This window comes from Heterodontus francisci, chromosome 17 (genome assembly GCF_036365525.1).
Source record: "Heterodontus francisci isolate sHetFra1 chromosome 17, sHetFra1.hap1, whole genome shotgun sequence".
NCBI lineage: Eukaryota > Metazoa > Chordata > Chondrichthyes > Heterodontiformes > Heterodontidae > Heterodontus > Heterodontus francisci.
The window spans coordinates 63,261,472-63,289,014 of record NC_090387.1 but is presented as its reverse complement, the minus strand read 5'-3'; the positions used below and the strand labels follow the sequence as shown (position 1 = coordinate 63,289,014).

At 43.1% G+C, this 27,543-nt stretch overlaps 1 protein-coding gene and 1 long non-coding RNA gene across 4 annotated transcripts in view; one reads left to right on the top strand and one right to left on the bottom strand.

Moving 5' to 3' along the window:
* carmil2 (capping protein regulator and myosin 1 linker 2) overlaps nt 1–21,799 on the bottom strand; it is a 227,918-nt gene extending 206,119 nt beyond the window's left edge. For 2 of the 3 annotated variants that reach the window (XM_068049521.1, XM_068049522.1), the window contains exons 1-2: nt 21,730–21,799; nt 12,577–12,668 (exon numbers count right to left, since the gene is read on the bottom strand). In XM_068049521.1, the coding sequence (XP_067905622.1) occupies nt 12,577–12,668; nt 21,730–21,769 (132 nt within the window). In that variant the 5' untranslated portion in view covers nt 21,770–21,799. The remainder of the gene's footprint in view (nt 1–12,576; nt 12,669–21,729) is intronic. The other variant, XM_068049525.1, reaches the window with a different exon arrangement.
* Nucleotides 1–23,492, top strand: part of LOC137378968 (uncharacterized) — a 75,569-nt gene extending 52,077 nt beyond the window's left edge. Inside the window, exons 4-5 of the long non-coding RNA XR_010976716.1 lie at nt 18,916–18,959; nt 22,215–23,492. This is a non-coding gene — a long non-coding RNA (uncharacterized lncRNA). The remainder of the gene's footprint in view (nt 1–18,915; nt 18,960–22,214) is intronic.
* The last annotated feature ends 4,051 nt before the right edge of the window (nt 23,493–27,543 follow it).

The following is a 27,543-nucleotide window of genomic DNA, read 5'->3' as shown; positions in this document are numbered from 1 at the left end:
TACTCTATGGATGTCAGAGAGGCTAGCCTATGGATAAAGTAACTAAACATAGACAACACAATGAGAAGCAATTTGATAGAAAGATCAACCAGCATTTAGCAAAGTTCAGCATAACAATCAGATGAAAGGATATATTCTTTCCATTACATGGTATTTTCAGTCCAGGAAGTTCAGATTATCATAATTTAATATTTTATCTTTTGCACCTACATAAAGGTATCAGATCCTGAAGAATGGCATGTGAGATAGAAAGAGTTTGCATTTATTTATGGAGCACCTTTCATATCCCTTAAAAGCGCTACAAAGGCAATGAAGTGCAATCACTGCTGCAATGTAGGCAAACATAGCAGCCAATCTGCGGAAAGCAAGGTCCCAGAAACAGCAATATATACTGTGTTACATTGAGCCGACAGCACAGAAACAGGCCGTTCAGCCTAACTGGTCTATGTCGAAGTTTATGCTCTACATGAGCCTCCTCCAACCCCTCTTCTTCCAACTCTATCAGCATATCCTACTTTTTTCTCCCTCACGCACTTATCTAGCTTATCCTTAAATACATCCATTTTATTTGCCTCAACTACTTCTTGTGATAGCGTGCTCCACATTCTAACTCCTCTTTGAGTAAATAAGTTTCTCCTGAATTTCTTTTTGGACTTATTAGTGACTATCTTATATTTATGACCACTAGCTTTTGAATAGCCTACAAGTAGAAACATCTATGTCCACCCAATTGGACCCCTTCATTATTTTAAAGACCTCCATCAGGTCACCTCTCAGCCTTCTCTTCTCCAGAGAAAAGAGTCCCAGTCTGATCAGTCTTTCCTGATAATTATAACCTTTCAGTCCTGGTATTGTCCTTGTTAATATTTTTTGCACCTTATTTAATGCATCTGATGATGATGATAGTGGCAGATTCTTCACAGGTGAAGATCATAGGAAAGCTTGTTTCTGTGGTAGTTGGTATGATCATTTGTGACTGAGGAGGCCAATTCTTGATCTGCAGGCTCTTGAGCAGTTGGGGCACAAGAACTGCTGGTTTGGGAGAGGCTCTGATATAAGCAGGTTCCTTCCATTGTCTGTGCCTTGCTTCAGCAGCCTCGTGTCTGTTTGTTTCAAACTTGTTGGCTGCTTTTCTGGGTGTTGTGTATCAGCTGTCTATGTCAGCTGCCTCCTGCCCCTACACCTGTTAATCAATGTCAGCCAGAGAGAGCTGTCTTTTCAGCTGGTCTTTGAACCATTTGCGAGGTGCACTGCAATCTTTTTTACTGGAGCATAGTTCACCATAAAGCACTGTTTTTGGCATTCTGGAATCCTCCATGTGTGACACATGTCCTGCCCAGTGCAGTTGGTATTGTAAGAGAAAGCATTCAATACTGGGCAGTTTGGCTCTGTTGAGGGTTTTATTGTTTGTGATGTAGTCCTGCCATCTGATGTTCACGATGGATTGAAGATAGTGTTGATTGAAGCACTCCAGCAGTCGCTTTTGTTTTCGGTATAGAACCCATGATTCTGACCCATTCAATACAGTGATGACGACAACTGCTCTGTATACGGATTTTGGTAAAGGTGTGTAATGTATGGTTTTGCCAGACACGCTTCGAGAGGTGACCAAAGGAGCTGTTGGCCTTTGACGGCCTTTGACCGAGGTAGGTAAACTGTTCTATTGCATTGAGGTTATTACTGTCAATGCTGATCTGCAGTGGATTGTAATTGCCTCGTGGCAGTGGTCAGTACAGCACTTCTGTTTTCTTTAGGCTAACAGTAAGGCCAAAGGCATTTGTAGCCTCAGAGAAACAGTTTACAATGAGCTGCATTGCCTCCCCTGTGTGGACGGTGAGTTTGGAGGCAGCTAATTAGGAGGCCGCCTCCTGGAAAATAGCGCACCAGGTCTGGCTCCCTGCAAGTGCGCTCTTGGGACCCCAATTTGATCCAACATCAGGATCCTGAAGCCTGTGATAAAATTCAGCCGATTAACTATGTTTCTCTCTCCACAGATGCTGCCAGACTTGCTGAGTATTTTCAGCATTTTCTGTTTTGATTTCAGATTTCCAGTATCCGCAGTATCTTGCTTTTGCCCAAGTTTAATGTCTCATATGAGAAACAACATCTTTGACAGTGAAGCATTCCCTCAGAAATGCAATGAACTGTCAGCCTAGATAATGCGCTCAAGTCTCTGTAGGCTTTGAAACCACAACCTTCAGAAACAAGAGTGATATCACTGAGCCGAGACTGACACATTGGGCTGAATTTAATGGGCCCCACCCCTGGAGACAGGCTAGGAGGCGGGGGGGGGGGGGGCCATAGAATTGCATCATGAGGCGAGGGGGCAGAGGGCCCATCGCCACCCTGTTGCACTGGAATTGAGTCAGGTGTGGGATAGGCCGAATATGGCCTTCCCACCCAGAGGCCATTTGAGGCCCTTGAGAGGCCTATTATCAGCCATTTAAGGGCTTCTTCTCGCCACCGCTGGAATTACGCCAGTGATGGGGGGCCTCCATCACCCGGGGAGGTCACCCAGTAAAACAAGGCAACCTCCCTGTGGGCTTTAAGGAGGGCCCTCTCCTCTGTGGCCCACACAGGGCCCCCGGCGGAAAACAACCCACCTTCCTGAACCCCCTTCCCCATGCACTCAGCACCCACCCTTCCCCCTTCCCCCCATTGCTGAGGCCTGCCAGACTGGTCCCAGTGACTCGACCTCACTTACCTTGGGTCCAGGGATCCAGCACTGGGCCTGGGTCCCAGGCATGGTGTAATACCAGCAGTGGCCACCTCTCCCAGTGGCACTGCTGATACTACTAATCTACTGGCCCTTTGATTAACCGATCGCTCTTAGAAGGGGGTTCCCCATCTTTAAAGGTATGGGGATCCTGGCGCTGGGCTGTTAATTGGCTGAGATGTGGTTCCCACTAAATCCTGTCCTTTGTGTGCATTAACAAGCAGGCTGGACCATTGCAGAATCAAAATAGGTCTTTTCAGTGATTTGCCATTGAGCATTGATATTCAGAATGCAACACTAATCCAATTTTTGAAATACTATTATTACCCTGGGTGACCCATTTAATTTACCAAAACATCAGCTGTGTGGGATCCATTGAATTAACAACAGTTAATACGGTCAGTGAAATATGAATGGTCATTCAGTATAAATTTGTTTCAGATAGCATTCTTAAAATGACATTTTTAAAAAATCATTTGTATAATGCATTTAAATATTAATTTAATTACAGGAAACTCCATTTAATGAGTTGCTTACAATGTCCCTTACAACAATTTACATTCCTCAGACCCACTTCCGTGTGGTATTGTTTCAAACTCAGCTCACCCCATTCCCCCACCCCTCTTACCAATGGCCTGGGAACAGTTGTCCAATGGCATAGCAAAACACATTATTGTAGCAACCAATCAAATTACTGCAAAAATCATTGGAAGCTGGTGAACCAGGAGATTCAGAAATGTTGGTCAGGTAATTGCCCATCAGGCTATTTGGAAAAAAAAAGACTTGCATTTTACAGCGCTTTTCATGGCCACTGGACACTACAAACACTTTATAGCCAATGAAATACTTTTGAAGTGTAGCCACTGTTGTAATTTGTATTTGCGCAAGAACAGTAGATTTGTCACGCAAATAATGTATGCATTTGCAAACATTGTATTTGGTTGCCTGCACTGGTGTCGCAAATAAAGACGTCCAGATTCAATGTCACCTTATATTCAGAATTTTAGGCAGTACTAATACTAATATGCTTGTTTATCTCTCACTTTTTAGTTCTGGAGAAAAAGTGAGATAAACAAGCACAGTAATAGAATGACTAATAGAATAGAATTTAACAACAGCAACATTGAGAAGTAATGGCTAAGGGAGTAAACCCGATAAAATCTGGAGTGAAATCCCATTAGATAGTTGGTGTTGCCTCAAATTAGCACCTTCCGGCAACTCCTGCAACCGACTAGGCCCCAGACGTATAGGCTTTTGTTTTTCCTCTGGATACCTGCCCAAGACGTGAATAGGGGGTCACAAATGCTAAGGAAGTCTGCACTTCCTAAAACCATGCCTAGGCTACAGAGTAAACAAAGAAAGGTGACCTGCTGGCTTGGAAGCTGGAATGTGAGGACTATGTGTCCTGGCATGAACATCCACAGCAAGTGCATGCAAAACAGTCCTGATTGACCATGAGCTACACAAGCTCGGTATCAACATTGCCGCTCTACAAGAGACCAGATTAGCCGACACAGGCTCTACTTGTGAGGCCAATTACACCTTCTACAGGCATGGAAAGATCGCTGAAGACCGCCATGAGCCTGGTGTAGGTTTCGCACTGAGCAACCAGCTAACACAGGCAATTGAGCTGCCAGTAGCAGCCTCGGAGCACTTCATTTCCCTGCAGCTATCATCTGATGAAACACAGCCAACATCATATGCGCCTGCGCTTCAACTCTGAGCACCAGTGTCAAGAAAAACGATATGCTAAATATGGAATATTAATTAATCGGTTGGAAACTTACATTAAACTTTTAATGGTAAATATCCTACAGTTAACTTTTTAAAAACTGGCAGCCAAGATGGCCACCGCAATTTACATCTGAAACACCTTTTCACATTCCAAGGCCCAACAGGAGACAGAGGTCTGAGGAGCATGGACCCAGAACAATGACTTGCTCTAAGTCATTGAATTACCCAAGATTGCTTCATTGGCATGGTATTCAAGGAAATCCTAACACCTTGACTTTGAAAGAGCAAACCCCTCCAACTGTAAAAATTGACATCTAGGGCCTGGCAAGCCAATTCCGAACCTTGAATCTCATTAGAAGGTTCAAGAGAATACTCTGAGGCAGTCATGTGACCATCTGTTCATCTCTGTGAAAGCTGGGAGTTTTCTTGAACAGTCAAGCCAGTAACTCAGACTTGCAGGAGCAGAAAGGCTGTGTGCTTCCCTTTCTCTCTCTCTGGATAACACCACATGTTTAAAAACCATCTGCGACTGTGGACCCTCCAAGCCTATAGATTGCTATAGTCAGAATCAAGGGAAGAGAGCCACCTACAAGTCTGCTTCCAAGAAAGCCCTGAGCCAAGCAGACCAGCCACAAAGTGCACTTTGACCAGCCAAAGACTTCAAGAATACAACTTCAGCCGAAAGACCAACGAATCATCCAACCTCACAGACTGTGTGTTTAATTTCCATTTATTTTGGACTCTAATCCAACTACAAAATCTACTTTTCACTCTGTAATCTATTTTTGTGTGTGTGATTCTTGTGTGAATGTGTGCATGAATGTGTAGCGTATTTTTAAAAATATTTTTAGATCAGGTTTAGATTGTTAAGTATTATAAACTCACCTCTTCCTTGTTTAAGCTGAAGAAAACCTGTCCGATTGGTTCTTTCACGATCGCATTAAAGGAGAAAGGTAAAGCACTCACTGAGGTGGTAAGCACAAACATGGTTTAAAAAGGAATAAACCCTGTTGCGGTCAAATAAGAGGATGGGCAAGAGGGAGGCCTGTGATCCCCTCCTCACCTGGCCGTAAGACCAGCATTTCAGACAAAGAGCATTTCTATGACTCCCTAGATGACTTTCTGAGGAACATGCCAAATGCGAAAGGGTATTCATCCTGGGTGACTTCAAAGCATACGTTGGTGCAGACAGTAATTCATGGCCAACGTCCCTCTTGTCCTGGGGTGGGCAAGATCAACAATAATGGGCAATGCCTTCTTTAGCTCTGTGCCCTGAATGAACTCTGAATCACCAACATCTTCTTCCAGGGCAGACATAGCCACAAGGTACCATGGTGTCAGCCAAGGTCTGGACATTGGCACCAACTGGACCTGATCATCTCGAGAAGCCATGATCTGCTCAGTGTTCTCCACACCCACCTACCATAGCGCAGACTGCAACACCGATCACTCTCTTGTCAGAGGCACAGTGAAGGTGCACCCCAAAAAGTTCCACAGCTCCAAACATGACAGCCACTACACATCAACATCCCTTGTTTAAGCAATGATGCCAAATGCCAGCACTTCGCACTGTCGCTAGAGCGATTGCTCCCCATAAAGAGTTTACCATGAAGCGCCGTTGCTGTTATCGTTGATGCTTGGAAGTCTCTAAGCTTAATCATCTAGGAAGCAGCAGAAGCATCATTTGGTAAATGTGGAATCCACAAGGACTGGTTTGAGACCTACCCAGCTGTGATGATACCCGTAATTGATGCAAAAAACAAAGCCTATGTGATGCACAACATAAACCCAACAGCTAAGGCACCTTCTTTCTTTTGGGCCTCCTTATCTCGAGAGACAATGGATACGTGCCTGGAGGTGGTCAGTGGTTTGTGAAGCAGCGCCTGGAGTGGCTATAAAGGCCAATTCTAGAGTGATAGGCTCTTCCACAGGTGCTGAGAGAAATTTGTTTGTCGGGGCTGTTGCACAGTTGGCTCTCCCTTTGCGCCTCTGTCTTTTTTCCTGCCAACTACTAAGTCTCTTCAACTCGCCACATTTTAGCCCCATCTTTATGGCTGCCCGCCAGCTCTGGCGAACGCTGGCAACTGACTCCCACGACTTGTGATCAATGTCACAGGATTTCATGTCGCGTTTGCAGATGTCTTTATAGCGGAGACATGGACGGCCGGTGGGTCTGATACCAGTGGCGAGCTCGCTGTACAATGTGTCTTTGGGGATCCTGCCATCTTCCATGCGGCTCACATGGCCAAGACATCTCAAGCGCCGCTGACTCAGTAGTGTGTACAAGCTGGGATTGTTGGCCACTTCGAGGACTTCTGTGTTGGAGATACAGTCCTGCCACCTGATGCCAAGTATTCTCCGGAGGCAGCGAAGATGGAATGAATTGAGACGTCGCTCTTGGCTGACATACGTTGTCCAGGCCTCGCTGCCATAGAGCAAGGTACTGAGGACACAGGCCTGATACACTCGGACTTTTGTGTTCCATGTCAGTGCGCCATTTTCCCACACTCTCTTGGCCAGTCTGGACATAGCAGTGGAAGCCTTACCCATGCGCTTGTTGATTTCTGCATCTAGAGACAGGTTACTGGTGATAGTTGAGCCTAGGTAGATGAACTCTTGAACCACTTCCAGAGCGTGGTCGCCAATATTGATGGATGGAGCATTTCTGACGTCCTGCCCCATGATGTTCGGTTTCAATCTCATAATGAAGAGCTGGAACCTGTCATAGCCGCTAAGCGCATTGCACTGTTGAACTACAAGAATGCAGTCATATTCAGCTGGCCTCAGACACCGGAAACATCAGAGGAATGTATGATGGCATGAAGAGAGCTCTTGGGCCAACCATCAAGAAGATCGCCCCCCTCAAATCTAAATCAGGGGACATAATCACTGACCAACACAAACAAATGGACCGCTGGGTTGAGCACTACCTAGAACTGCACTCCAGGGAGAATGCTGTCACTGAGACTGCCCTCAATGCAGCCCAGCCTCTACCAGTCATGGATGAGCTGGACATACAGCCAACCAAATCGGAACTCAGTGATGCCATTGATTCTCTAGCCAGCGGAAAAGCCCCTGGGAAGGACAGCATTACCCCTGAAATAATCAAGAGTGCCAAGCCTGCTATACTCTCAGCACTACATGAACTGCTATGCCTGTGCTGGGACGAGGAAGCAGTACCTCAGGACATGCGCGATGCCAATATCACCACCCTCTATAAAAACAAAGGTGACCGCGGTGACTGCAACAACTACCGTGGAATCTCCCTGCTCAGCATAGTGGGGAAAGTCTTTGCTCGAGTCGCTCTGAACAGGCTCCAGAAGCTGGCCGAGCGCGTCTACCCTGAGGCACAGTGTGGCTTTCGTGCAGAGAGATCGACCGTTGACATGCTGTTCTCCCTTCGTCAGATACAGGAGAAATGCCGTGAACAACAGTTGCCCCTCTACGTTGCTTTCATTGATCTCACCAAAGCCTTTGACCTCGTCAGTAGACGTGGTCTTTTCAGACTACTAGAAAAGATTGGATGCCCACCAAAGCTACTAAGTATCATCACCTTATTCCATGACAATATGAAAGGCACAATTCAACATGGTGGCTCCTCATCAGAGCCCTTTCCTATCCTGAGTGGTGTGAAACAGGCCTGTGTTCTCGCACCCACACTTTTTGGGATTTTCTTCTCCCTGCTGCTTTCACATGCGTTCAAGTCCTCTGAAGAAGGAATTTTCCTCCACACAAGATCAGGGGGCAGATTGTTCAACCTTGCCCGTCTAAGAGCGAAGTCCAAAGTACGGAAAGTCCTCATCAGGGAACTCCTCTTTGCTGACGATGCTGCTTTAACATCTCACACTGAAGAGTGCCTGCAGAGTCTCATCGACAGGTTTGCGGCTGCCTGCAATGAATTTAGCTAAGACACCGCACAACCTGAAAGTAGCTAAGGCAGCCATGCAAAAGACAGGGAGAAACTGTGCAAACACTGGATCTATTTATGCCAAGAAATCAAAACTGCCTGTGACGATGGTCATCTATGAGCTATGCATGAAGGGATCAAGAGGGCGCTTGGCCCTGCCATCACCAAAGTTGCTCCCCTGAAGTCGGCAGGTGGTTAAATGCTCACTGACAGAAGTAAACAGATGTCCTGCAGTGATGAACAGGACCGTGAGCTGTACTCCTGTGAGTCGGACATCTCCCTTGCGCTTGACACTCTCCTGTAGCTTCCTTTCATGGATAAGTTGGATAAAGAACGCTCATCCTTGAGCTCAAGAAGGCCATAGACCGCCTAGTAAACAGAAAGGCACCCGGCAAAGGTTGAATCTCAGCTAAACTGCTCAAGAACAGAAAGTCCTATCTATTGCTGCACCTTTATGACCTCCTTCTCTGCTGGAAGGTAGGCTCCATTCCACAGGAGATGTGTGACGCAAAAATCATCACACTATATAAAAATGAAGGCGACAGAGGAGACTAACAACTACAGGGGCATCTCACTCCTCAGCATCATGGGGAAGGCCTTTGCTTGGATCATACTTAAAAGACTCCATCTACTTGCAGACCGAGTGTACTCGGACACGCAGTGCAGTTTCCTTGCTGGCAGATCTACTGTGGACATGATCTCATGAAGGCATTTGACACCATCAGCAGAGCAGGGCTCTACAAGATTTTGGGAAAATTTGGCTGTCCACCAAAGCTCCTCAGTTTTATCCACTCCTTCCATGACAACATGCACTGCACTGTACAGGTTGATGGCCCCACTTCTGACAGTTTGAGTGAAAAATGGAGTGAAACAGGGTTGTGTCCTAGCGCAGACTCTGTTTGATATCCTCTTCTCCATTCTCCTGAACTTTGCTCCTTCCCTGCAAATATGGAAGGAATCTACTTGCACACTAGGTCAAATGGCAAACTCTACAATCTATCAAGACTGAAAGTGAAGAAAAAAGCACATCACGTCCTGATCAGAGAATTTCTCTACGCTGATGATGCTGCATTAGTCACCCACATGGAAACTCAGCTACAAAGACTCATGGACTGTCTCTTCCATGCCTGTAACTTCTTCTCCCAGACTATAAATGTTAAGAAAACCAGGGTCATGGTTGCACCTCCACCTCAGATCATACTAAATAACACCCCACTGTAAGTGGTTAGCAAATTCTGCTACCTCAGGTTCATGGTAACTGACAGTCTGTCCCTTGATGCAGAGCTCGATACACGTATAGGGAAAGCAGCTACCACCTTTGGCTGACTTATGAAAATGTGCATGGAATTACACCACACTGCACTTAGGAACAAGCTGATGGTTTATAAGGCCTGTGTTCTCAGCACCTTGCTATATGGCTGTGAAATATGGGAAACTTACAGTTACCAGGAAAAGAAGCTGAATAATTTTCATCTTTGCTGTCACATTATGCATATACTCTGGCAGGACAAAATCACGAATGTGACAATCCTCGCAAAGGCAGATCTCCCAGTATGTTGGTACTGATCAAACAGAAATGTCTGCAGGATGGAAGACGGTCATATACCCAAGGACGTTCTGTATGGCAAGGTAGTTGGGGCCAGACGACCAGTGGGGTGTCCAAGCTCCACTTCAAGAATGCTCTTGTGGGCTTGCATGCACCAACACGACCAGTGGCTACAGCAGCTTGGCAATAGGCGCCAACACCGAAAGAAACAATGCAAAACGTCACTGGCAGCTTCACATGCGGCCTCTCAAGGAGTGGCCTCCACAGCCATCAGCAAAGATGCACCTTATGAAGACACCTCATCTAAATGTATTTTTTGCTCTATGTCCCTCATCTCCCATCGATGGAAGGATGCCAACAACAATAGTTAGTACTAAATGGCACTAGAGGTTGAGGATTGATATTCAGATCATGAAAGGAGGCCATCCTACATTAAACGGGAAGAGTGTTGGCAAACTCACCCATTAGGCTATTTGAATGCTTCATTTCCAACACGGCTGATCAGTGTGAGGCTGCCTTGTGATACTGACAATTTGGAACCTCTTGCATATAGAAGTTATCAAATTTTATTAAAGTTTAAGAGATGGGGAGAGGATGAAAGTATTTTACATTGAAAGGACTTTTACCAATACCGTTGACCTTATGTAACTTGAGCAGAATAGATCTGAAATTTTTTTGAAAATATTTTCTTAAACATCTTCCATTCCATAATCTAAGGGGCAAAGAGGGGACTCAATTTGAGGCTTCTGACAAAGACAGTCTGTATAAGTTCCCGTCAAGACGTGGGAGGAGAGCAAATACGGGTGATTCTATAGCTTTTTTTGTGCAAGAGTATGATCTGTGTTTGTTTCCAGTCCTCTATCTGCCAGCTTCCACCAACTGAGATTGGTACCTCATCATATTGGGGTATCTAGCGCATACAACGGTCCCCTCCCAGCTGGCACACAATTCAATTATGCTGCCGAAATGCCTTCTGATTATGCTAATTTTTAAAACATTCCTTTTGCAGTTCTGTGTCTCCACATTGTCTGCTGCAGCTCAGGAGCGCTGATTGTACATTACCACCCTGCCTCAACCACATGTTCAGAGTGGTTAAAACCAGAACTTTACATGCTACAACTACAGGTATCAACCCCCATCAAACATTCAAACCTCAGTATGTATTATTTGCATCATCAGATCTCCTCGCTCTTGCACACAAACCCATGTCACATATCTCACCACAGTGTGCAATCCACTACAGCCTCACTTAGGAGCACAATGGGTTCATAGTCACTAACCTTATTTCAGATGCATAGCAATTTTAAAAAGGAAAATGAAGACCAATAATAGCACATATTAATTTACCCTTGCCAACTTATTTTCTCCTCTCTTCTTGGAAGGCAGTGAAGAATACTTGCTCAGGCACAGTTCCTTGGACATCAGCCATTCTCCAGTATCTTGCCACATGGCAAATAGTCATGTATGAGTCTTGGCAAACAATCACAAAAGCACAGTTCAATCTTATCCACCTGTGCACACCTCCAATGATCAGGAGTATCCTCTTCCCTCTCTAGCCTAGGGTACTGAGGAGAACTGTAATATCCCCATTACAGTCCTGAATGAGATCAGTTAATTGAGTACAGACTGGAGATAAATCTGTGCCATGCCTGGTCTCTATGGTTCAGCTACTCAGTGGTGAAACTCTTATTGCTATCAACGGACCCTGCACCTGCTTTTTGAAGAAAGTTTCATACAAATTCTAAAATAGTAAATATTTTAAATACTTGTATGAATTCTCAGAAGGCTAAAACATGAAGCCATTGAAATATCTTTAGTAGTTTTTAATGAAGAAATTTGCAAGAAAAATATCTTTAGGCTCCATAGTGGATTACCATTAAAGTAGCAATTACTAATTTTTTTAAATTATAAAGTCTTTAAATTAAGTTTCCCTCTAGGTTTTTCCTGGACTGTTGCCTCCAAGCCTTGGTATTCTAAACTTCAACAGAGATGATGAGCATCACCTTACACTCATCCAACAAAGCACATTGAAATGAAATCCAAGTTGAAGTTTCTCTGTCTTACTGGTGAGGATCTCACCATATCTTGGTATTGTGAACAACAGTCAATTGGATAGAACTAAGCATTAAAGGGAAGTTCAATTCAGTATTAGTTGAGAGCAAGTGCTCGGTCCACCAGTCTATGGTACATTGCATTAACATGTGATGTTTCAATTAAATACCATTCAGAATAAATGTCAGCTCCTTACTATGTTAGCAGAAATCATTTTCCCTCTCAACTTTCTTTCACCTTTCGTTAAAGAAACTAACCCATGCTGTGATATGATTAAACAGCTCACCCCTACCTCACCAAAATGGCATTCCTCCATGATTGAAGCTAGACAATGGCAAATTATTCAACTTCAAAGAGCATCAATGCCGAACCACAACCTTATTTTACCCCTCCATACCCAAGTGGCACTGAGGCCAGTTGCAGTCTCCCCACTGTCATCCTGGAGAAAATCAGTTAACTCAGTGCAAGACAAGAATAAAGCCTGGTACATTCCTAGTCAATGTTATGGAGTTACTGGTTTCCTAATGTTACTGCAAGCTAAAAGATAGTTCTAAATGTCATTGCCCCACTGTAAGTAATATGCATAATTTGTCAGAACATCTCAAACATTGATGAACATACCAATATTTTCTCTTCGGATTTACACTTTGTTGTTGATCTCACTTTCTTCATAAACTTTATTTTCTTTGGCTGCAGAATTCTAGTTATATGTTCTGTAAACAAACAAAACTCTTTGAAGCATTGATGTAAGATTAGACTTCCCAAAACTACGAGCAGGTTAATGGTCCTGCTCAGAGAAAAAAAACAGCTGTCTAATATTGCATTTTACACATGTAATTTTGTGATTTGATATAAAAATGAAAGATCACATGGAAGGAGAAGTGATCATTCAACCATCAAACCTACACCTTTCACAGATTATGTACGATTTGCTCTAGCTCTTGTGGAGCATCAACACCAGCATGGACCAGTTGGGCTTAACGGTCTGTTTCTGTGCTGGACATTCTATGTCATTCACTTAAACTCCTAGCTTGTCTGAATCGTATTATTTAACACAAAAATGATTTGACGCCATCATTAACATAACGTTGATGGAGCATTGAGATTTACCAATCCATTTAATCTCTTGAAACAGGCAACTAACTGTAAGTTAAACCTTGAAGATAAAAGGTCCATGAAATTTCTTTTCAACCTCGAAAAGTATGCAATAAACCTCAGGGCATCAATCCAAATAGGTTTCTTTCAGTTCTGCCGTTTAGCCAGTCACTAGTCTGGGAGTTGTGCAAGAGCTGCCTAGAGTGAAGTGCATTTTCTATTCTTCCTGTACAGTAGGATGGCTTTCACTTTGATGGCTAAATTAAGATCAGAGGAGCTCCAAACAGGAAATCATGGGCACAACAAGCTGGTGGCTAGGTGCATTGTATCACCTGCTAATTGTGAATTATCTGGGGCAGACTGCACCAGGTTAATGTCCAAAGTTGTGGACCCCATTGAAATGAAAGGAGCCACCTCAGGACACATGTGGATGTGAAGGGAAGGAGACCTGAAATTCTGGTTCTCTGTTGAACAGCAATTTTGGAATTTTGCAAAGGTCATAAATATAGTTGTCTCAGCAGAATAAGGCAGTGAGTCATTGAGTTATGCAGATCAGGAAAGTCCCAGGTTTGATTGTTGGTCTCTGCTGAATTGCCTGATCTTAGCCAGGTTGGTGGCAGAGATATCATAATTGGCTTTAAGGCTCCTGGGTTATTGTGAGCAAAAAAAGTCATTCAGGTTCTCACTCCTGCCCAGTGTTCAGTGAGTGTAAGATGTTGACTGCAACATTATTCACCCCAAGGTCTTTTCTACCAGTATTTTAAGGTAGAGATATACTGTGCTGCTTTCCTACAGGAAAGCTGCCAGATGCAGCCTAGTGGGTTGTGTTACTCAGTCTGTACTGTCAAATGGGGCATGTACATTGTTGTAATCAATTCACTTCCTGCTGCCATAACTACAATTTTTGTGCTAATGTACTAGTTTTAAAACTTGCTGACATAAAATATTGAAGAGTACAGTAACTTGTGTACTGTACATGAAAATGTCATTAAGCTAAAGACCACGTTTGATAATTATTTAGTCCAAGCAATGTTCTTTAGTTCAACATGATTCTCTGATATTTTAGCAATTTCATCTTGAAAGATTTACTTTTTCTTTTAAGGACGATTTTAACACTGCCCAGAGGTTACAGGTAGGCGAGGCCTCATTAAAATGTAAAAGTCACACTCCAATGACATCATCTGGAATCAGACAACAACTTAACTCAAAATCATGAAAGCCCCGCCAGTCCCAGATCCACCAGCAAAACTTAGCAGGATTGGTATGTGAGAGCTATTGAAACTGTATAATGAGGGGTTGTCAGCTGCTGAAGGAAGTAAGGGTAGAAATTGCAGAGGCATTGGTCATAATCTTCCAATCCTCCTTAGATAAAGGAGTGGTGTCAGAGGACTGGGGAATTGCAAATGTTACACCCTTGTTTAAAAAAGGGTGTAAGGAAAAGCCTAGCAACTACAGGCCAATCAGTTGAATCACGTTGATGGGAAAGCTTTTAGAAACGACAATCCAGGACAAAATTAGCCGTCACTTGGACAAATGTGGATTAATTATGGAAAGCCAACATGGATTTTTAAGGGCAAAACGTGTTTAACTTTATTGAGTTTTTTGATGAGGTAACAGAGAGGGTTGATGTGGTGTATATGTACTTCCAAAAGGCATTTGATAAAGGCTTGTCAGCAAAGTTAAAGCCCATAGAATAAAAGGGACAGTGGCAGCATGGATACGAAGTTGGCTGAGTGATAGGAAACAGAGAGTACTGGTGAATGGTTGTTTTTCAGACTGGAGGAAGGCATATAGTGGGGTTCCCCAGGGATCAATATTAGGACAACTCATAGAGTCATAGAGTAATAGAGCAAAGAACAGGCTCTTTGGCCCATCGTGTCCGTGCCAGCCATCAAACATATCTATTCTAATCCCATTTTCCAGCACTTGGCCCATAGCCTTGTATGCCATGGCGTTTCAAGTGCTCATCTAAATACTTCTTAAATGTTGTTAGGGTTCCTGCCTCTAACACTCCTACAGGCAGTGTGTTCCAAATTCCAACCACCCTATGGGTGAAAACATTTTTCCTCAAATCCCCTCTAAACCTCCTGCCCCTTACCTTAAATCTATGCCCCCTGGTTATTGACCCCTCTGCTAAGGAAAATATTTTCTCCCTATCTACCCTATCAATGCCCCTCATAATTTTGTATACTTCAATCAGGTCCCCCCTCAGCCTTCTGTGCTCCAAGTAAAACAACCCGAGCCTATCCAGTCTCTCTTCATGACTGAAATGCTCCAGCCCAGGCAACATTCTGGTGAATCTCCTCTGCACCCTCTCCAGTGCAATCACATCCTTCCGATAGTGTGGTGACCAGAACTGTACACAGTACTCCAGCTGTGGCCTAACTAGTGTTTATACAGCTCCATCATAACCTCCCTGTTCTTATATTCTTTGCCTCGGCTAATAAAGGCAAATATCTCATATGCCTTCCTAACCACTTTATCTACCTGTGCTGCTGCCTTCAGTGATCTATGGACAAGTACACCAAGGTCCCTCTGACCTTCTGTATTTCCTAGGGTCCTACCACCCATTGTATATTCCCTTGCCTTGTTAGCCTTCCCAAAATGCATCAGCTCACACTTCTCAGGATTAAATTCCATTTGCCACTGCTCTGCCCATCTTACCATTCCATCTATATCGTCCTGTAATCTAAGGCTTTCCTCCACTATTTACGACACCACCAATTTTCATGTCATCTGCGAACTTACTGATCATACCTCCTATATTCACGTCTAAATCATTAATGTACACTACAAACAGCAAGGGTCCCAGCACCAATCCCTGCAGTACTCCACTGGTCACAGGCTTCCAATTGCAAAAACAACCCTCGACCATCACCCTCTGCCTCCTGCCACTAAGCCAATTTTGGATCCAATTTGCCAAATTGCCCTGGATCCCATGGGCTCTTACCTTCTTAACCAATCGCCCGTGTGGGACCTTATCAAAAGCCTTACTGAAGTCCATGTAGACTACATCAACTACTTTACCCTCATCTACACACCTCCTCAAAAAATTCAATCAAGTTTGTTAGACATGATCTCCCCCTGACAAAGCCATGCTGACTATCCCTGATTAATCCCTGTCTCTCCAAGTGGAGATTAATCCTGTCCCTCAGAATTTTTTCCAACAGTTTCCCTACCACTCACGTTAGACTCACTGGCCTGTAATTACCTAGTTTATCCGTACTACCCTTCTTGAATAATGGTACCACATTTGCTGTCCTCCAGCACCTCTCCTGTGGTTAGGGAGGATTTGAAAATTTCTGCTTTTCTTGATCTATATTAATGACCTAGACTTGGGTGTACAGGGCACAATTTCAAATTTTTCAGATGACACAAAACTTGGAAGTATTTTGAACTGTGTGAAGGACAGAGAGAGACTTAAAGAGGACAAAGACAGGCTGGTGGAATGGGCAGACATGTGGCAGATAAAATTTAATGCAGAGAAGTGTGAAGTGATATATTTTTGGAGGAAGAACGAGGAGAGACAATATAAAATAAAGGATACAATTCTAAAGTGGGTGCAGCAGCAGAGGGACCTGGGGGTATATATCCACAAATCATTGAAGGACAGGTTGACAAAATGGTTAATAAAGAATACAGGATCCTGGGCTTTATAAATAAAGGCATAGAGTACAAAAGCAAGCAGGTTAAGGCGAACATTTATAAAAGACTGGTTTGGCCTCAACTGAAGTATTGTGTCCTGTTCTGGGCAGCACACTTTTGGAAGGATGTGAAGGCTTTAGAGAGGGTGCTGAAAAGACTAACAAGAATTGTTCCAGGATGAGGGACTTTAGTTACGGGGATAGATTGGAGAAGCTGGGGCTGTATTCCTTAAAGAGGTTGAGAGAAAATTTGATGTAGGTGTTCAAAATCATGACAGGTCTGGACAGAGTAGATAGGAAGAAACTGTTCCCATTGGCAGAAGGGTTGAGAATCAGAGGACGCTGATTTAAGGTGAATGGCAAAAGAAACAAAAGGTGACATGCGGAAAACCTTTCTTACGCAGAGAATGGTTAGGATCTAGAATGCACTGCCTGAAAAGGTGGTGGAGGCAGATTCAATCATGGCTTTCAAAAGGCCATTGGATAATTATCTGAAGAGAAAAAATTTGTAGGGCTACGAAGAAAAGACGGGGGAATGGGACCAGCTGAGTTGCTCTTGCAGAAAGCTGGCATGGACACAATGGGCTGTAACCATTCTATGATTTTAACACCACCTTTAGATGGAAATCTACTCCATATATCCATTGTGATTATTAAAAATTTCTAGCTTTGCATGAAGCTGGTTAATTTTATTTAAGTTTTGCACTTTAGCCAGGCAAAATGAGCATTAAGGATTATTAATTATTAAAGATTTTGTTAATTTTTCTACCAGCTTTTAAGGAGCTTCCTTCATCTACCTACCCCCATTCATTCTATATTATATGTCGCCTGCCTATGTCACTCTGAACTGGCTATCAGGTGTGCTGGAGAAAAACTGCTCTTGACAAATTGCAAATCTGTGCCCTATTACTCCCTGGCACTGTGCCACCATGCAAACGTCATCACTGCCATATATTGATATCATTGTATTTCTCATCATATACAAGAAAACCAACTGGATGGTACGATGGAAGTCACAAGTCTACACACTAGTGCTTGGAGTGAGAGCTATACAAGGCAATCCTGATTTATGTTGACTGCTGCCAATGCAGTTTGTTACAATAAAAACAAAGTGCTGGAAATACTCAGCAGGTCAGGCAGCATCTGTGGAGAGAGAAGCAGAGTTAACGTTTCAGGTCTGTGACCTTTCATCAGATCTGAAACGTTAACTCTGCTTCCTTTGCCACAGATGCTGCCTGACCTGCTGAGTATTTCCAGCACTTTCTGTTTTTATTTCAGATTTCCAGCATCTGCAGTATTCTGCTTTTATTTCAGTTTGCTACAATTATTGGTTCAGCTGGCTCTGCTACATCAAAATATTAATAAAGGAAACTATGTCTGTCTTACATGGTGAAACAGACATAAATGGTGAGACCAGATGTCACCCTGGGAAAAGCAATAGTCATTTCCAAGGATCTCATCAAGATATAGAGGGGGTTTTAAACCATTATAATCTGTGCAGAGAGATTGCAGAGTATGTGAATGTGAGAATCTTAGCACCCAGGTTGCAATACTGCATTAATTCAATGATTTCATTGGAGTTGTTCAGGTAAGAATTGCTACCCTTTTACTCTCTGCTCACAGCAGCACCACTTACAGTTTTCACCACCTCCTGGCGCTTACCCATTGTCTCTCGAGCCAAGGAGGCCAAAGAAGAAGAAGAAGAAGAATCACCGACTCACTGCACTCAAGGATCCCTACAATCACTGCAGCACATTTCACAGCACCTCCTTCTCTTCATATTCACACGCTCATTACTATTACAATGCTCGATTACCCAGAACTCATACCTTACACACAGACTATTAGCTATTACAGCATGACAGGTACATTCTCAAAACACCTCACAAGACTCTCACTAACATACTCCCTTCTTTCTTGCAGGAGAAAGTTGCATACAACTCCAGACAGCAGGCTGGCACAGAGGAGGATGAGGCCGTCTGCACATCCTCTTCCCCCTCAAAGAAAGCTTGCATGCCAACATGGGCAGGGGCAGAATCGAGGTAGTTGCAACTGGCAATGCTGGAGGAGACCATGCAGGGTTTCTTCATAGGTTACCTTGTTTGTCCCATCTGGCTTCTATTACTCTGCATGCCAAGTTCAGATGCTTTCACCACCCACTTCTCTATCTCTGCTCTCCTTTCACACCCCAGCTCACCCTTGTCCCTCTCTTTCATTTCAGGTGCTGAGAATTTGGAAGCTCCTGCGCCAATGAAGGAAGAGCAGGTGAGCCTTCAATGCACAATCACTTGATTTGAGTATGGACTTTAGAGGCGAGGTTACAGGAGGTGCCTACACGTGATGACTCAGCAGGCATAAGTCCACAGGAGCTAGGGCAGGGGATGGAATGTCACAGATACTAGCTCACATATTAATTCTGCTGCAGAGGACACAGATGCTCACTTCAAGGGCCCAGGGTACCAAAAAAGGTTGATAGAGATGTATCAGGTAATGTTAGGTGCACTAGGAAGCCTGTTGGCAAACTTGCACATAATGTCATGGAGCAGGGGTCTGCAACCTGCAGCTCAGGAGCACACGCGGCTCATTAAGGACTCATGTGCAGCTCCTGAATTTGATCGATCAAACCCATTTTGGTGGTAATTGGTGGCTTGTTCTTTCCTTAAACTTTTATTATTATTGAACAATACTTTCTCACAAGTAAACTTAACTTTTTTGTAAAAACTTTTAAAACGTTGTTGAGATGGGTATGTCTTGTTTTTCATTATTATTGGCATTTGAATAATAGCATTGCAGCTCTTAAGATATTGCACTTTTGACTAAATTTTTTTAAATGGCTCTTCTCGTAATTGAGATTGCCGATCCCTGGTCACGGAGCTTGGAGGAGTCCAGGTCCAACTTGTCTCATGGCTTTTCGCAGAGCATGGAGACATTCTTATGGAAACATGGCCCAATTGGTCAGCTCCATTAATACAGCGACACCCACCACTGTGGAAACTTTGCTGACAGCTCTGACAGATTCCATAGTAAACTAGTGCCATGGAAGCTCAGACAGCTGCAATGTCAGCTTGCACAGTTGCTATGCAATTTGAGATGGCTGCCATCTTGGTTCTGGGGGCCAATATTGACAGGGGCCTTCAAAACATAACAGCAGGCCTGCACTCTGTTCTCGGGCAGAGCCATAGAAGTGCTCAGGCGCTGTCCTAGGAGATGATGCCTTGGTTCCATGGGAGAGAGACATACTATCAGGAGGACAGCATGTCTGCAACCCCATCCCCCGCCCCACCAGACCTTCTGCCTGTGTCCCTGTCAGTGCCAGACAGGCATCCAGACCAAGCTGCTCTGGCCCACGCCAAGATGCTGCAATCTGCAGTTGGGGCCTCTAGGCCTAGAACTGCACGAGGTCATTCTTCACGGCCACTTTGTGTCCTCAGTGGAAGCTCGGCAGCCTTCCATCTACCAAGTTGTAGCCACTAGGAAAACATCTTGTAGAAGCTTAAGGATATGGAAATACAGACATGAAGGGCTGGCACAAGGATGATTCTTAATTATTTATGTTACCTTTTAGAGATGGAATTGAGTTGATTGATAAATTTGGTTTTGAATCTTGATTTGGTGCTTACCTTCGTAGTGAAGTGATGGAAAGATCCATAAATCTGAACTTAAGGAAAGCAATCAGATTATACGGACAGTGATAAGGATTACGGAACTGTTGGCTTATTGGGGATGGGGAGGGGGGCGGTGAGGAACGATTTAGGTGAAGCACTCCTCGATGAGCAGGTCTGAGAGCTCAGGCATGGAGGGAGGGGCACAGCCTCTCCTCCTCTTCACTTGTTGCAGCCCAAGTAGTGGTAAAAACTCAACCCTCACGATGGTGAAGTTGTGGATCATGAAACAAAAAACCACAAATCTGGTTACCTGCTCAGAGGTGTATGCCAAAGATCCCCCAAAACTGTCCAGGCATCGGAAGCATTGCTTGAGCATTCCAAATGCTTGCTTTATGTTTCTTGTTGCAGCATGCTTCTCATTGTAGATCTGCTCTGCAGCTGTTCCTGACAGGAGTAATGAGCCATGTCTGGAGGGGATAGCCCGTTTCACCTAATAACTCGCCTGGAACTTGGCAGACTGGCTGAAATCAAGGTGACGCAAAAGACTGGCACAGGAGTGCAGGCATTTACAGCTGGAAAAATGCACATGCTTCCAGCCTGCTGTATTAAGACCTTGATAGTGCCCAAATAATGGGTGCTGCATGGACAAATTTCTAGGCTAACTTATTAAAATGTGGTTACATAGCCATTACCATTTTTAAAAAATGATATAAATTCTGAGGGTAATTAGTACATTAAACATAGTTCACAATTTTAAAAATATACTTAAATCTTCCCGAAAGATACTAACGGCTTACAAACTAAACATTTTTTAATCGTACCCATTTTCCTTTAAAATTCTTCTGCAATACATTCATCATGTATATCTCCAGCTTTGTTTTCTAGGGCCCATATTACAGACACAACTTGGCACGTATCATCCACACAGCTATGGGGGCAAGCAATCCCACATTCTGGATAAAATGGCCATTGAACGTAACAAAATGTAAACTTCAAGCTGATCATATCCTCAAAATGCTGACAAAAGGTTCAAGTCGACAGAGTTTTTAAATTTCTGGTCATCAAGTGAATTTTTCATTAAAACATATTTGCCCAGCCCTCAACAATATTATTCTTGTATTTTTTTATGAAAGAACAGTATATATGGGCGTGCCGCAGTTGAAACAAAACCAAATAAGTTTTCACAGCACGCTACATGTCACGTCGTTTAGATTTTTAGATAGATCTACTTGGTTCATAGACTTTACAGGTGTTACTGTGGACGATACAGACCGAATCATATGCCACATGCTCACCGTCTGTTTGCTTTGTGTTTTCAAGAGTGACATTCTGCACCAATAAAACTGAAATGTAGGGCTGCATAGGAACTAAAGAGGGTACACACAAAACTTTAGTCTTCTTTTAGGATTAACAAGAATCAAAAGCATTACCTTGTAGCTCTTCTGAAATATCTTGACTGGAAGTAGCCATTTCTGCAGCGACAAGCTTAGTAATTGTGCAGGTACTGTGAATGAGAGAAATACCAATTAGAAGCAGCTACACATCCTGCTGCAGTAACCACACTACACTGAGAGGAAGCAGCCCTCTTTGGAAATATAATAAATGATCCAACAAGTACATCTCAAGAAATGTCATTGGTGTATTTTAATATTTACCTATATATTATTTATCCAAATAATATATTTACTGCCATCACTGTTTGTATTTAAATAACTGATATTTAACCTGCAGTTACCAAAAATTTACTCATTCAAAATACAGCCAGAGCCACTGTAACTAAAGTATTTAATAATGAAACAGAATTAAGTTTTGTTGTAACTGTTAGTGACATCTTTCCAAACTAGCAATAATACACATATTACTGCCATGCACTTTGCTCCTACATATTACAGATTCATTTTCAATTTTATTTCAGTTGGTTGCAGGAAATGTTCTGAAAAACCTTGCAGAAGATTAACAAAATACGAGGCATAGCTGGAATTCGAACACACGCGATGTGGGCATGAACTGCACTGTCACTGGGCAACACTATCAGACCAAAGCAAACAAGGAGCAATCATATGCACAAAAGATCAACCAAATAAAATGGTGAATGGATAAAGTTAGAAGTGAAATATGTAGAGAATATTGGATGCCTTGAGTAAGCCAATCAAGTGGATTTAGATCCAGTTGTAACCACCATCTAAAATCTAGATTAGACTGCTGCTTTGAAATTGTTCTGTGGTATATGGCACTTCAACTTGACAAGCATGAGTCCAAGTAAGTTTTTAGAGGGTGGGGTTTAATTCCTTAGTGCTGACCAGAGCTATAAAGTACACATGATGTCACTGAACTCCACAATCTTGATGTATTCATAATAATTAAGTTATTGCAATTAATTCTTTGGGAATTTTATATCCACCATAACACTATAACTACTAACTTCTCTACCATATTAACGCTACATAATAATGTGATGATTTTGAATCTTTTTGTTAACCTTGTCACTGCTGGTATATCCACTAGGTCGGTGGTTCTCAAACTTTTTGGTTGAAGAACCTCTTTTCAAATACATCAGTAATCACAGAACCTCCCATCTAAATTATAATACGATATGATACTTATAATATGAAAGTGTTGCATGTGAAGTGTTTTAATGAAGTTTTTAAGAAAACAGGTATTTACTTAGAGATATCAGTGAGATGGGTGTGCCTGCTCCTCACTGCAAAGTCTATCTTATCCTTGACAGGTGCATGGAGAGCAGGAGCCCAGGGAGAGCAGAACACAGAGAAAGCACTAGGTGAGTAGTGGGGGAACAGAATCAATGGGGAAGCTGAGAGCAGAAGCATAAGAAGAGCAGAGCACAGTGAAAGCAGGAGCCCAGGGGGGGCCGTGTACAGTATGCCTCCGGCTGCCACTCACTTGCTTACTCTTGACCACGGCGCCCTGTACTGCTGCCCCTGTCGTTCATCCGTAGGCTGGCCTTGCGTCATGGATCCACTGGAAGGTCTCTGTGAACCCCCAGGGGTCTACCGACCTCAGTTTGAGAACCACTGCACCAAGTCTCCTAACCCCTTCTACTGATTTTTGTAAAGACTTCACGATACTTGTATTGGAACATTTGTTACTGTTAACAATGCCTGTCAGATAGTTTCAATGCCTATAAATGGAGAATGTTAAATCCATAAGAGCTTTAAATATATCAGTAACACAAAACAGAATTTTCTTGGAAAACATTTTATGTAATTTTTTAAATAAAACAAAAAAGCTGGAGGATTTTTGATGTACGAGTACAAAAAACATGTAAATACAGCCACATGTATGAATAGATCACAATCTTGGCTGTCCTGACAATAAGTTGTGTGGAGTACAGACATTGCTAATTGGCTGGGTAGAGGTTGGGGGACTCGGGGAATAAATGGAAAAATTGCAAGTCAGGTTACTCCACTTTTTTTCAATAGTATGTACAGTGCAGATGCCTGCACCACTCTTTAACATCAGACGGTTTAACAAAGTAACGAAAATGTACTTCAACGAGCACACATGAACAGTCCAGAAGAGAAGACGGTCCCACTTTGGCCAGATTCTGAGAATGCCTGACAGAAAAATCCCGAAACAAACATGGAAACGGAAGCAGCAAGTGAAAAGAGCTAGAGATCGACCAAGAGGAACTCCACATATCACAACGAATGCAGCTGAAATGCACATACAACTATGCAAGCTGGAAGCAAAAACCCAAACAGCGTTGGATGGATTAAATTGGTTACTGTCAATGCACCCCAATGGTTTATTCTCTCCCATCTGAGACTAGGGTCCTGAATCTTAGTAAAGGAAACTACAAAGATATGAGGCGCGAGTTGGCCATGACGGATTGGGAAACGTTACTTAAAAGGAATGACAGTGGATAAGGCAATGGCAAACATTTAAAGAGCACATGGATGAACTGCAACAATTGTTTATCTCTGTCTGACGCAAAAGTAAAACAGAAAAGGTAGCCAAACCATGGCTTACAAGGGAAATTAGAGAGAGCATTAGATCCAAGGAAGAGACATATAAATTTGCCAGGATAAACAACAGACCTGAGGATTGGGAGCAGTTTAGAATTCAGCAAAGGAGGACCAAGGGATTGATGAAGAAGGGGAAAATAGAGTACGAGAGCAAGCTTGCAGGGAACATAAAAACTGACTGTGAAAGTTTCTATAGCTATGTGAAGAGAAAAAGATTGGTGAAGACAAATGTAGGTCCCTTACAGTCAGAAACAGGGGAATTTATTATGGGGAACAAAAATGGCTGACCAACTAAATTTTATTTTATTTAGAGATACAGCACTGAAACAGGCCCTTCGGCCCACCGAGTCTGTGCCAACCAAGAACCACCCATTTATACTAACCCTACAGTAATCCCATATTCCCTACCACCTATCTACACTAGGGGTAATTTACAATGGCCAATTTACCTATCACCTGCAAGTCTTTGGCGGTGGGAGGAAACCGGAGCACCCGGCGAAAACCCACGTGGTCACAGGGAGAACTTGCAAACTCCACACAGGCAGTACCCAGAATTGAACCTGGGTCCCTGGAGCTGTGAGGCTGCAGTGCTAACCACTGCGCCACTGTGCCGCCCTGCATAAATGCATACTCTGGTTCTGTCTTCACAAAGGAGGACACAAATATCATACCAGAAATGTTGGGGAACGCAGGGCTTTGTGAGAGAGAGGAACTGAAGGAAATCAATATTAGTAGAGAAATGGTGTTGGGGAAATTGATGGGATTGAAGGCCGATAAATCCCCAGGGCCTGATGGCATGCATCCCAAAGTACTTAAGGAAGTGGCCCTAGAAATAGTGGATGCATTGGTGGTCATCTTCCAAGATTCTATAGACTCTGGAACAGTTCCTACAGATTGGAGGGTAGCTAATGTAACCCCACTATTTAAAAAGGGAGGTAGAGAGAAAGCAGGGAATTATAGACCAGTCAGCCTGATGTCAGTAGTGGGGAAAATTCTAGATTCCATTATCAAAGATTTTGTAGCAGAGCACTTGGAGAACAGTGGTAGAATCGGGCAGAGTCAGCATGGATTTACGAAAGGGAAATCATGCTTGACAAATCTACTAGAATTCTTCGAGGATGGAACTAGTAAAGTTGATGAGGGGGAGCCAGTGGATGTGGTTTATTTGGACTTTCAGAAGGCTTTCGACAAAGTCCCACGTAAGAGATTAGCGTGTAAAATTAAAGCGCATGGGATTGGGGGTAGTGTATTGCAATGGATAGAAAATTGGTTGGCGGACAGGAAACAAAGAGTAGGGATAAATTGGTCTGTTTCCGAATGGCAGGCAGTGACTAGTGGGGTATCGCAGGGATCGGTGCTAGGACCCCAGCTATTCACAATATACATTAATGATTTAGATGAGGGAACTAAATGTAATATCTCCAAATTTGCAGATGACACAAAACTGGGTGGGAGGGTGAGTTGTGAGGAGGATGCAGCGAGGTTTCAGGGTGATTTGGACAAGTTGAATGGGCTAATGCATGGCAGATGCAGTATAATGTGGATAAATGTGAGTTTATCCACTTTGCTAGCAAAAACAGGAAGGCAGATTATCTGAATGGCTATAAACTGAGAGAGGAGAATATACAGCGAGACCTGGGTGTTCTCGTACACCAGTCGCTGAAGGTAAGCATGCAGGTGCAACAGGCGGTAAAAAAGGCAAATGGTATGTTGGCCTTCATAGCGAGAGGATTCGAGTACAGCAGGGATGTCTTGCTGCAATTATACAGGGCCTTGGTGAGGCCACACCTGGAATACTGTGTGCAGTTTTGGTCTCCTTATTTGAGGAAGGATGTTCTTGCTATAGAGGGAAGTGCAGCGAAGGTTTACCAGACTGATTCCTGGGATGGTGGGACTGACGTATGAGGAGTGATTGTGTCGGTTAGGATTATATTCGCTGGAGTTCAGAAGAGTGAGGGAGAATCTCATAGAAACCTATAAAATTCTAACAGGACTTGACAGGGTAGCTGCAGGAAGGATGTTCCTGATGGCGGGGGAGTCCAGAACCAGGGGTCATAGTCTAAGGATACAGGGTAAACCTTTCAGGACTGAGATTAGGAGAAATTTCTTCACCCAGAGAGTGGTGAGCCTGTGGAATTCGCTACCACAGAAAGCACTTGAGGAAACACTATGTTTTCAACCAGGAGTTAGATATAGCTCTGGAATCTAAAGGGATCAAAGGGTATGAGGCGAAAGTGGGAACAGGCTACTGAGTTGGATGATCAGCCAGGATCATAATGAATGGCGGAGCAGGCTCGAAGGGCCAAATGGCCTACTCCTGCTCCTATTTTCTATGTTTCTATCTGATGCAACTACTGGGAAGGTGGGAATGATGGATGATCCCTGAAATCTATTTTGGAATGATTACTGTTCCATCTCCCCGCCAAATGCTCCAAATCCAAAAATTAGCCTCATGTTCCCCCAATTCTATGTACATTGTTGTATGAATGAAACCCAAAAAATGTTGATAGCATCATACAATTTTAAATTATCAATGAAAAATCTGTTAAATTGCAAGTATTTGAGGGTGTTTTCTCACCAGCTGTATAAATAAAATCAAAGCAACAAGCTATGATAACATTTTACTTTAAGAATCATGCCAAAAATGTAGAAAATATCCAGCTGTTTGGAACTTTAAATTCAAGTCCAAACACAATGGGTCATAATTTGCAGTAGCAGGTCAGCTAATGCCATCTGCCATTAGTTAGACTTGTCCTTGCACACTTAGCTTTTCAAATTTTTTTGTGAGACAAATTGCTGCAAGTGTGAGCTGATAACAGCACAGTGGGACCCAAGTGTACAGGACAATTTACTCCTCAAGCACTCAAGATTAAAGGATTGTGAAATTAACAGCGCAAGGACTGAGAAGGAAGTGTAAATTAGAGTGGGTGCATTTAATGCCAAATCAGGTACAGAAAGAGAAGAGGGGGGAAAAAAAGATTTGGTTGAGAGAAAAAAGGAAAACCAATTTTTTTTTCAAGTGTTATATTTTTAAAATCTCCAATAACAATTAAAACCCAAAGGAATAAGATTCCACACTTGTAACAGCTAATTTTCAGTGCCAGAGAGGTTGTTAGGCAGTAATTAATACTTATCATTTCGTTAAAAGGGTACTTAGGTTGGAATGGACAAGACTTAAATTTGTGTCGATATTAGTTCATGTCCACCACACACTTATGTCAACTTCATGCCATTCAATGCATTTCAATGGTGACCCAG